At 41.4% G+C, this 12,252-nt stretch overlaps 3 protein-coding genes across 5 annotated transcripts in view; 1 reads left to right on the forward strand and 2 right to left on the reverse strand.

The window, feature by feature from the left end:
• The window catches only part of LOC108147163 (neural cell adhesion molecule 1), a 69,559-nt gene extending 65,030 nt beyond the window's left edge, over positions 1–4,529 (reverse strand). For all 3 annotated transcript variants that reach the window (XM_017273495.1, XM_017273494.1, XM_017273496.1), the window contains exon 1: positions 3,359–4,529. The gene's annotated coding sequence lies outside the window, so the exon portion shown is untranslated. The remainder of the gene's footprint in view (positions 1–3,358) is intronic.
• A 2,023-nt stretch (positions 4,530–6,552) lies between these two features.
• LOC108147088 lies at positions 6,553–6,974 on the reverse strand. Its single transcript, XM_017273376.1, has 2 exons — positions 6,956–6,974; positions 6,553–6,710 (listed from the first exon to the last, which is right to left on the reverse strand). The coding sequence occupies exons 1-2, from the start codon at positions 6,972–6,974 to the stop codon at positions 6,553–6,555; spliced, it is 177 nt and encodes a 58-aa protein (XP_017128865.1).
• Positions 6,975–7,866: 892 nt separating this feature from the next.
• Positions 7,867–8,261, forward strand: LOC108147089. Its single transcript, XM_017273377.1, has 2 exons — positions 7,867–7,886; positions 8,042–8,261. Exons 1-2 carry the CDS (start codon positions 7,867–7,869, stop codon positions 8,259–8,261), a joined length of 240 nt encoding a protein of 79 aa, XP_017128866.1.
• The last annotated feature ends 3,991 nt before the right edge of the window (positions 8,262–12,252 follow it).

Below are 12,252 nucleotides of genomic sequence, written 5' to 3' on the forward strand. Positions count from 1 at the left end.
CCAAACCGAACCGAACTGAACGAGCGAACCAACGAACACCGGGCGTTTTCAATCTAAATGCAAATGCTTGCGGTGTGCTTTTTGTTTCATCCTTGAGCCGCGACAACAGCAACATCGATAGCAGCAATAGCAGCACCAGCACCAGCAGCAGCAACATCGACAAAAGAAACAGCCATCCAGGTGAAATCGCAACACAGAAAGCCAATTAAGCGACTCAGACATTAATCGAAGCTCGTTGCAGATATCGCCGGGGGAGAATCTCCTATAAAAAGCAAGGTAAGGGCAATTCGGCGCGCTTAATGCAGAAATCGCATTTGCTCAGCAGTATTCCGCAGGATGGCAGTGCTCTTTTATGCTAGCTTTTCTCCACGCAGACATTTTTTACGGTTTTTTTTATTAGATTTTATCTATTTTTAAATTGGGTATATAACAATAAATGTAATTTCATCGAAACTGTGTTTATTGTATTGAGATATTTAGCCAACAGATCTTAATTTAATTCATTTTCTAAAGAAATATTTTTAAAATGTATTCTGATATTTTGAATAGGGCCCAGCTTAATTCGTTGAAAATACTTAAGTTATATAGGAAATTATATATTATTTTTAAAAATAAATTTTATAACACCCTTAAGATGCTTATTGATTTCGTTCTGTGTACTCCATTTATCGATTCCCGTGCATCTATATGGCCTTGTTAATACCTATTTCCAATTCAATTGGAAATGTTCATGTTGGCTCCATAGTTTCTATTGCATTAAGAGCCAATAAAAATTTACAAGCAACCTACACGAGAATTTCCCTTCGGCAAGAGCTTTCCCTCTGCTTCAGTGGTTTGTCATGAGATAAGCTCGTTTTTCCCGGCTCGCTTCATTCGCTTCACTTGCTTCGTTTGCAGAGGCGAGCAGAGCAAATTGATAAATTATGGCCGAGCCACAGACAACGGTCCATGGAGCACGAATTGCCGGCAATTAGCTGGGCAAAAAACAATTAGCATTATGTGATAAGAGGTACACAACACCATTACATGTCTATCGCAGGCTGGAACACTTGAGCGGCGGCGGGGTCAAGGAATTCCAATTCCAATTCCAACTCCATCGGCAATTGAGACGTGTAAGGTCAACGAAAGTCTGCCGCCCAGGAATTCTTACCCATATCGCTGGGATGCGTATGCAAATCACGGAGAGCACTTTGGAGGCATTAGAATTACAAATATCCAAAGCGGCATTTGCACACTCGCCGGCACACAAGGGCGACGATTTTTCGAAAGCCGCGACGTGACAACACTCAAATAAAATCGAAGCCTACTCTGGCTGAAGCTCAGCGAGACTCGGTCCGGATCCCGATTCACATCCCAGCAGCCTGCCTTCTCTTGGAAATAGATACAATGTAAATATGCGAAGTCGAGGGAAAATACATAAATCAGCGCCGGGACAAAATGTGAAATTAAATGCAAACAGTGACGAAAACCAAGATGCGGAAGCATAATTGAACTTAAAGATACCGCTGCTCCAGACGCTCGCTCTCTACCCATTAAAGCCAAATGCAATTTACGCCGATAATTTGCAATAATTTGCATACTACGTGCGGATGCAGCCAGCTATATTCCGCTGCACCTGGAACACCCTAATACCCAGGAACCCACCCACTTCAAGCACCCACACTGCACTCTACGTGCTCGAGCTTTTTAATTGCACGGCTTAGTCGAGGCGCGTTGGCATTTTGTAAATTTCGTTAATTGGAAAATGTGCGAGGATTCATTTTCATCTATTTTCCAAATGCCCGAGCGCCATGCGTGATCAGCTGAGCAGCTGGCGCATTTCCCTGTGGCCATGGCTCAAACTGGCTTCATTGTATTCCGGGCTTAATGGAATTTCCAAATGGCTATCGCTTTGGGCGCTTATGCAATCTGCGAGCCTGTATGCAGAGCCTTCTTCATTATGCATAGGACTCTCGGCGAAGATTTTTCTAACTGACCGCTTTGTATTTACCCACAATATTAATCCATTTGCCAAGATCTCGGGGCGCTGGAGCAATGGCTGCTGGATTTATTATGCATAGAATTGCAGAACAAAGTCAAATAAAATATGAAAAGTATTGAAAGTTTTATTGTTTGGCAGTGCAGTCATTATTTTTGCCTTGCATATTTGCACATGGCACACATTTCGTGCGGAAACTCTGGCGCTTGTTACGCTGCCGGCATTTTGTTTAAAATTGAATTCTTTTCATGCATTTACCTAAATTTCGTTTTTTTTTTTTTTTGTTTTTCTGTTGCTGCCCCACAACTTGATTTTCGCAATTTTTTCATCGCCCCGTTTCGCTTGGTTTTGTTTCGTTATGTTCATATTTTCAACTTTGTGCTGGTGTTTCTGGGTGCCTTTTTTATTTGCACTCGTGTGTTATTTTGGAACTGGATTTCTATTTGCTTTAATAGACCAAGCTCTGGACAGGCCAGCACATATAGTACGGTACGCAGGGGTATGGGTATATGTGCCGACACTGGCTCTGTGTCCTGGAGGAGGGACGTTGGCTTGGCAAATAGCCTGCGGCAGTAGCGTTTATATGAGAGCTTACTGCTCGCTTTTTCCGGGGGGAAAGGGAGGTGCTCAGTGGATTTTGTGATTTGCTTTTTATGTGTGCCATATGGGCCACTACCTACGTACATATGGCATTACGCACAGTGAATTCTTTTTTTAGCTATAAGGCACCAAGAGGCGCTTAGCGAAATTCATGCAAAGATTTGACCGGATTGTTGCCAAGGTTGCGCTCCAAAAATATAAAAGACGGATAAGAGAACACACGGTAAGTGAATAAGGAAAAGATAAATTTGTCAATGGAACGCATGCTTTTGAATAACAATGATGAATAGAAAAATTAATTAATGATTAAGCCTTAAGTTTTGCAACAAAGCTTAATAATTTTAAATTTTGTTTTGACAATCTTTAAAGTGATTTATTTGTATACACAGTAGATTAGCAATTGTGACTATTTAAATGGATTTAAAACCAAAACAAATAGCACAAATAATACTAATCCCAAAGATAAGTCAAAAGTCAACAAGTCCCGTCTTGATTTGTGTATTTTAATTATTTCTATTACTCTTCCTTCTAATGCCTTTTTTTTCTAATTTCTTTTGCTCCCAGAAAACAACGGCAATCAGAACATAAATCTCGGCTCTGAAGCATCCATCCGAGAAGTGACCATCAAAACAGCAGCCCACTTAAACATGGAAATTTGAAAGGCAAACAAATCTGTCCCATAAGCAAACCCACGCAAGAAGCTGTCTGAATCTGGATAGCATTGCAAATAGAGCTGTAAGCCAGGACTTACAGCTACAAATCAGAGGTTGGTCGACTCACCCCGGGTTTCTTGCGTATACTAATCCAAAGGGCGGAGGAACTTTCAAGGCCTCCAACTCGGCCAACAGTGAGATTAATTTATGTTTTTGCTTGGCCAACAGAGAGTGGGCCAAACTTTTGCAGCTTGCAGCTATTGTTCTAATGCACTGACCCGTATTTGGGGAAGATGTCTGCATAAACAATTCGTATTTGTTTATTATGGATGCTGCACTTTCACTGCCGACGATGACAATTGTGATAAATTATGCCGCACGCGACCGATCGGATCCGAGGGGGTGGTCTATATGCATATGCACATGCATATATAGAGGAGCCGACGAACTGTTGCGCCCACTCTGAAATAAAACACAATTCCCTTACCGCGGCACCACACACGCACAGATGCACACACTGACCACTACAAACGAAACCGCAGTGTGTTATTGTGTCATTAATTTCTCCGCTCTGTCCGATGGTTTTCTTCTTTTTTAATGCTGCTTTTTTGGCGCTTTAAGTGCGAAAACTGACTGGAATTAATTGATGACCCACACGCAACTGGAGGGCGGCGGTGGCAAAACGTTAATGAGGCAGCGTGACGCGTTCACATTTCCATATGATTTACTTGGGTCTATCTGCCATACGCACTTTCCGCAATTCACTCTTCTGTTCTGTTCTTTTCTGTTCTGTTGAATTTCCCGCACACTTGGCAAAACCGCCTTATTTGCCTTATTTTCCGCTTTCGGCTGTTATTGCTAGTCGTAATCCGTCTTTGCCCTAAATTTCAATTCCTTTTCGTTTATTTTTGGCATTGCAGATTTTAAGGATTCCGTTTTTTTCCCAGCTTTTTTCGAGTGTTTTGATAGCTGAAGTGTATTATTATTATCTTCCGGCACGGTGTCTTTTTCTTTTTCTTCTTTTTTTTTGTGGGCGGCAGGGGCGCGGCACACGCAACCTGACGGATGCGCAGCACTTACAGCATTCGAGAGTCACGCACTAATGGTCCACCGTCGCCTCTTTCTTTTTTGTTCTAATTAGCCACATAAATTGCAAGTTGGCTGCGATAAAAAATTAGACACTGTCTCGAGAAGCCCAGTCGAAGGGGATCTCTTTTCGGGGTGCCTGCAGAGTTGGGACCCCGTCCGGCTTTCAATGGATATGGCACAGAGCAGCACCCGCACGACGAACCAAACGCTGTGAGCCACGGATAAGAACTAAACAACAATCGCAGCTGCCGCTGCTCGGCTGCTGCTGCTGCTTGTTGTTGCTGGTGTTGCTGCGGGGCGACAACACATACCGCATATCATTCACGCTTTTTCGGTTCGGGCGGACCTCGGCGCCGGCGGTCACGAGCACGAGCACGGGCTCTCGCTCTCGCTCTCGCCCTCTTACTCTCGTGTTGCATGTTGCTCGTGGGCCGCACGGCAGCAACATGCCGCCAAGACGTGACCTTTGGCAACTGGTCGAGTGTTGTTTCGGCTCTCGGGCGCTTGCAGCCAATTAATGGGCCACTCGGCATGTGATTTATCGGCACCTCTCATAAATCCCGGCCCGATTTGGCCGCTTCCTGTGGCAGCGGGATAAACAAAAACACATGCATAATTTCCATAAATCTTTTATGGCTGCGTGTAAAAACTTTCGGCTCGGCCAATTATGCGCCCCGAGCTAGGCACTAATTTGACAGCAAAATGGCCAAAGGCTTTGTCCCTCCTCTGGGGGGTTAGCCAGGGTCAACTTGGGGCTGTGGCTCTCTTTGGGCACTCAATCCGTGTCCATAACTAACCCCATAATTGAGTTATTCCCTGGCCAACGGCATGAGCGGGCTTTCCTGTCGTCCTGGCGAAGGATTATCAATGGCCTGAGAGCATTAACTATCGCCCGGCGATTACATTGTTCGAATTGCTTCATTTTGGTTTGGGTCGTGACCTGCCGTAAGCTGTGCGGGTCATGATGCATTTATATTAAGCCATAATTGACAAAGTGGGAGTGTGTGGGACTAACAGGCTATTAGGACATCTCATTGAAATATTAATGTAGCATAGTTCCAATACTAGGACTACTCGGCTAACACTAACGGGCTTGCTGTTCTTTATAAAATTAAGATTGTATGATACTTATGTAAAAAACGTTCTAAGTTTATCGAAAACATGTCTACTTGTGTCTGAAAAACAGCTGTCTACCTTTTGGTGTCATTGTATGAACGTTGTTGTTTTTTTATATGAACCCAAAGACAAACATCGTTTGAAATAAACGATGTTAATTAAATAACCATTTAATTTTAAAGCTCTTAGTTTAAAAGTTATTTTTACATAATCTGGCTCTGCATGAATTAAAATGTGAGCTACTGTATATTTTTCCTGAAGGTTTTATTTGAATTTAACTAAACAAATCGTTATAACAATCACAACCAAATGATATACGGTTCTTTTATGGAAAAATAAAAGCATTCATTTAAGTATTCCTTTCTATTTTCTTTCTAAAAATAAAATGATAAAGCCGTCTTAAACACAGACTTACTTATTTTTTGCTATTAACAAATTGACAAACAGCCGACGGCAACATGTTGTTTCTGTCAAGGCTTTGCAACATATACAGTGTTGCTTGAATCACCTTCGTTAAGTGTTGCACAACATAGTAGACGGCAACTCAACAAATGTTGAGGCAACATTAATAAATTTATTAAAAATAAAAGAGGGTTCTCAGTGGCAAAAAAGTACAATCTTTTTGATGTCTATAGCTAGATGTTATAAATAAAAATTTATTTATTTATTTATAAACACAAGTGTGTCCATTTTAAGCATTTCATCAAAATACTATAAGAGATATAAGTAAAGAGTTTTAAGAGTACAAATCAAGTTCTGACAAATATTAAACAATAATTCCATTCCAATATACAAAATTCCTGCTCCGATAAGAAACCCTGACCTGTACCTCCAATTCCACTTATCAAATCAAATAAAGATTAAAGGTCGGGCTTGTGTTTTTTTCAGATAGTAAAATTTTAAATTTAGCCTTGAAATGCTAATGTATGTATAACCAATTGATTTGGTACACCTTTGTTGTGAGTTTCAAATGCCTTCCATTAAATTCCTTATATTTAACACGCTAAATGAAAGTTACTGGTGCTGCCAGTTTGCGATAAAAATATTCACTGCTGCAAAATGGTAACAGATTGTCGCCCATCGAGTGGTAATGTGGCTTGCAAGCTGTTGCACCTCTCAGCCACCCAGGGCATTTGGATGGTGGTACGGCCTCCACTCTTCCCGGGGCATTAGCCTTTTATGCACCGGTGTTGCAGCTGCTCGCCCGCGGCAACCTTCACACCTATGCACATGGCGCATTCGTTTTGAATGGTATGGCCACTTCCACTTGAGCGCTGCAGAATGGAAAAGCGAAAATAGAATCAAGGACAACAAGGACATAACAAATGCAAGACGGGGAGTGACGGAGGCATTGCAAATGCTTTTAAAGCAATACTTGATGCCAGCTGATTGAGTGGCAAATGGGCTTTTAACCCAAAACGACCCAACTTTATTTCCTTTTTTCCTTTCACTACTTCCAAAGAATTTGTAATTTAAAATCTGAAATATTCTTATTCTTATACAAAACCAGAACGCCAACAAAAGAAGCTCAAGGACATGGTGTTTAATAGTTTAACAGATATAAATAAATGTAAGGTAAACCATCAAATATTTATTTTATATCTACTTCAAAACTTAAAGTTGCTTAAAAGGAATTTGAAATAAATTGGCAAAAAGGGTGCCAAAACATTGGTACTAACAATTGTGAGGTGTTAATTTTTCTAAAAGAAACTTAAACAAAAATTACAGCTAATTAATCATCATTTAAGATATTTCTTTACGGTGTGGCTATGACATTTTTACATTTGTCTTCATGTTGCTGTGGAAATTTGTTTGTCGGGTGAAAAAACTTTGCTTATTTCATTTTAATTGCTTCACAGTCGCAGGACTTGGGTCACACACACAGACACCACACACACAAACAGTCACAGAGGAAAACGCGCACAGTCAACTGTGGTTGTGTGCCAACCTCTGTGGGTGTGTGTGCTCATTAAAAAGCGAGGCAGCTACGCAGAAAAGCGACATTTGCATAAAATGCCAGTGTGTGTGTGTATAGTAAAACTGCTCCCGAAAGATGGAAAAGCGTGCCACTGACACACAACTGTCACTCACACGCACTCAGACACAGGACCTACCCACTCTGCCCCCACAACCAACACAGACAAAGCCAAGTCAAAACTTGCAAATTTTAATGCATCACAAGATTTCAACAACTTCCTATATCTCACAATCCGAAAAATCATCACCAGCAGCAGCAGCAGTAGAAAGCTCGCAGCTTGACGCTGGAAATAAAGAAAATCTCCAACTGTCATGTCACGTGCCTCTGCTTTTCCACTACCCATTGCCCATTTCCCACTTCCGACTTCCCACTCACTCTCCTTTAAGCTGAATCTGTTGAGGGCTCATTAAAAGCGGCTGCCGTTTTGGCCCCAGGGCAGCCTTTCTGGTCTAATGAAGTTTCCCTTAAAAGGGTGGCCCCTTAATCGGGCCAGACCCGCTCCTTTTCCGGCTGATTGGGGGAGTTGAGCACAACCACACCGCCGTTAAATTGTCGTTTCCTTTTTTACGCACCAAACTACGTAAATGATTGACAGCTGGACATTGCGGCTGAGTGAATAACTCACAGGCCGACAGCCCGCTTGATTTATGGGGGCGTGCTCCGACAGCCGTGCTTTGGCGCTCAATTAAAACGGAACCAAAGTCAAAAGTCACCGAAGACAACTGCAGCCCAGCGTAGCCCATGTAGTCGATATAGTCCTAGCTGCGATGGATTAACACATCTCCCGGGGCAGCGGCGACAACCCTCGTGGCAGCGGAGGCTGGCCTGTCATATAAATCAACCATAATCAACGCGAAATGCGGCTTGACTTGCTATAGATGGACTCCGATACAAGATGCCTAGATAAGCTGCAGTTAGAGAAAAGAGGGAGACGGGATCGACATTTGACACTATATAATTATGCAGCATTAGAACGATTTTATAGACATGAAAATTAAATATATAATTTTATTTTACCAAAAGGAAAGTGTATTAGCTCTGCGAAATGAGAAAACATTTAATTAATACCTATGTATTATTACTTTCTTATCCAATTTAAATAGTTCTACCTTAATTTTACTTTTTACACTGTAATTTTATTGTCAATACAATATTTCTAATTAAGTTTTGTAATGTTAAGTCAAAACAAAAAAATATATATTAAGATACATATTGAATGTTATAAATGTTTAATGTTAAACCTAAACATAAAAATATATTTGAAGTACATTTTAAGCAATTAACAGCATAAAATAAGTATTAATAAACTATCCTCTGTTTTCTCCCTGTACACGAGAGGGTGAAAGCGGTTGCGGGGCGCATAAATCTAAATTACACTGAGCCACCAGGGGGATTGCGGCCTAGAACTATGAGGGAAAGCCGGTTCAAGATCTGAATCTTCCCCGAATGATAGATAGAAAGTGAGAGGAAATTGCTGGCACTCGTTTGCCTTGTTTGTCTGTTTGTTTGCTTGTTCGAAATGTTTTCTAATCGGCCAAGGAGTCGTTCACACCTCCCGCATGAGGGTGCCTTAATTGCAAGTTATTGATGGCCCCCCCACCAGCTACTTAAATTCTTCACTAAACATTCAATTTTCAGGCATACAACAGCCCAATACCAACACCTTTGGCAGTGTGAGAAAGAAATCTGGTAATATGAACTGTCAGCAAAATGAACCTTATGAAAAGTCATTGACAGGAGCACCACAACAGCAGCAGCAAACGACAGTCGGGGTTATCCTGTGCCCAGGTCCTTTGATGGGTGTTGGGTGTAGGTGCGTATGGGCGTCACCGGCAAAAAGTGAGATGCAGAGCTAAAGGGAAAAGCAGAAAGGCAGAAAGACAGAAAAACAGACTGGGAAAGGTAGGTAGAATCTCATTTGCGGTCATGTTGGCGTGTCAAAAGCGGACAACAATGACAACCTCAGGAGCAGAAACCAGAGCGGCAACACCAACGGCAACAACAAGGTTGTCAGGCACTACCACACCATATGGCAGCCATTTGCCTGCACATTTTAAAAAAGCGAGGAAACAATGCGGAAATATTGTGCGAGGATCAATGAACTCGATATACCCTCTTCCAAGAACCGCTGATGACGCATTTCTATTAAGAGATACTTATCTGACCAAATGCTGTGACATACAATAAGTCAGTTGATTGGTGAAACATTATTTTAATCAAATCTCCACATCAACACAAACAATTCTTTAATTTCTTACTGTTTGCCCGAAAAGCCAACGAACGTTTCAAATTTATTTTTAAAATTGGATAGTATTTATAACACTGATATATTTTTGATATCTTCCTGTTCAGAAACGAACAGTTTTCCCCCTGAAAAATAGTGTATTATAAGCTATTGCAGGCGGAAACGTTGCATTGTTTTGTCTGCTTTTATGTTCACCGACATATTGATTTTAAATTTTGCAATGTGCTAATAAGAAGCCACACCCTCTTTTTAGTCCCCGCCCTTGCTCAACTTTTTTCCGTCTGACATGTCAAACAAGCCATTTTATCCATTCAAATTCGAGCCTTTTGGCCGATGATTGGTTTGTGCCCAATCGAGCCCAACCGGAGATGTGGGTGTGAATGTATCTGTAACCATATGGGTTAGCCGGCGGTGTCTGTAGCTGAAATCGAGTGTGTCTGAGTGCCCGACAGCGGCATTGTTTGGCTGGTCCTTTTCGTCCTTTGAGCCGCTGCCATGCTGTTCGTAATTATAAATGTCAATGCCAATTATGTTCCCCGATAATTTCACACTTTTCCATCGGAAAAGGGACTGTGTGTTTGTGTGTGTGTGTGTGTGTGTGTGTGTGTGCGGTACTCATTAGCCGCAAAACGCTCGCAATGCAGTTGGCTAATTGAAAACGCGCGCCTAATTACCGATAATTGATCGGCTTAGGAGTGGAGTTGGTTGCAGCACAGCTGGCCGATGCCCGATGACCGCCTCCAAATGGAAGCGGCTGACCATTCGCATTCGCCCTGCGTGTCCTGTTCACATCGACTGTGCCCCATTAGTGCCGCTTGTCCTGCGAGTCCTGCCTTTGTCAAACAAAACAACAATGGAGGAGTGTGACGGGCGATGGGCGACCCTTCCCTGCCAGCATTTTCAAGTGTTTATTCCTGGACACTTCAGGTCTCTCTCACTCGGCAAAAGTGTACAATGCGAAGTGTGAAGTTTGTTTATGGTCAAGTGGTTTGCTTTTTTTTTTTTTTTTTTTTGTTCGTTTTGTGTTTGTTTGTTATTTTTTTGCTGCCTGGTGCCGAGGGCGTTGAGCAGCAGGCTCGCCACTTGTTTGCAGGACACTAATGACCACTCGGATCTTATCTGACACTGCTTTTTGATCTTGGCCCAGCCACGCCCACACCCTTGGCCTTCTGCCCCCCCCCACGCTCACTGCAAAAAATTTGCATTTTAAAGCGCGAAATCGCTGTCCGCGAATAGTTTTGCATACGCTGGCCATAAATAAAAGTTTGAGGCGCTGGCGGGTGTATTTTGTGGTTTGGCTGGATTGAATGTTGCCACGAATTCCATGGTGGTTGGGTTTTTAAAACCAGAATCAGTGCACAAAATCCCCTCAAGCCAGAAGCCTAATTAAATTTCAAGGTACTCGTAAAAATGTGGCTGCAAAAACTTTTAACCATGTATTTCACAAAACACATTTTCTGCTCAACGTAATCTAACTAAAACTCTTTTACTAAAACTATTTAATACGGTTCTAGTTTACTCCTGTCATAAGCAAATTATTTTGTTGCCTTAAAAACCTTAGAATCCATGTGAGCTTTTAATCCGAAACTTTTTATTCAATAAATTACACAAATTACTCTTTAATTTACTGGCTAGCACGGTTTGAGCTGTAGATACATGTGCTTCCGACTCCACAACAAATTCGGGGTACTGCAAAACTTTATATGTCGCACTGCTGCTCGTCCAGCGTAACTGTCGGAAAATAACTGAAATACTGTCAGCGCAAACAACAAAATCAACAACAACTATCCAGATCTGCAGAAAAAGTTGCACCCACTCCCGCACCGAAAAAATGTGATGCCAGAGGAGCGGGCAAAACGCACTTTATTACGGCGAAATGTTTCAAACATTTTGAAGTGAGTGGACTTAATTCGTGTACACAGCACATGCGTCCGTTGGCTGGGGTGCGTGTAGTGTTTTCTATCCCTCTAAAGAGGCCCAAACTGCTATTGCTATTGCTACTGCGACTGCCACACCCCCTCAGATTCTGTGAGATGGCACACGTCGGGCAAAAAGTGGGTGAGCATTTCCCAGCCAGGGAATTTCGATTGGCAACATTTTTGCGTACCTTTCCCGGCTGCCTGGCAATTTTGTATGTGCGTAAATACACAAGAAACAAATAAGTACAGAAACTAGATCAAAAGAAATCAAATAGATAATGAACTTGATAAAAACATAATTAAATTAGATTTATCTTTATTATTTATATTAACATATATAGTACCAACATAAACTAGTTAAACTAGTCTTTCTTGTCAATTTAATTTGAGTTAAAGAATTTGTCTAGAACCTCTATAATATTGTATAACTTGTAAAATGCCAAAAGCAAAGTTTGATATTTTAGTTTCCCTAGTGATCAGTAGTAAACAAACGATTTTCCTAATTTATAAATCGAGTTTTGAAATTTTTTTAACAACTTTCTATACGTTTAAAAACTAATGCCCTTTTAGGAACAGTTTTTTACTTAAAAAATTATATATTTTTATTTTTAAATTTAACTAAAGTTAAATTATCATAACTTTAATAACATCATCATAGATTCTTACGCATTATT

This window comes from Drosophila elegans, unplaced genomic scaffold (assembly GCF_018152505.1).
Source record: "Drosophila elegans isolate 14027-0461.03 unplaced genomic scaffold, ASM1815250v1 contig_476, whole genome shotgun sequence".
NCBI classification, from domain to species: domain Eukaryota; kingdom Metazoa; phylum Arthropoda; class Insecta; order Diptera; family Drosophilidae; genus Drosophila; species Drosophila elegans.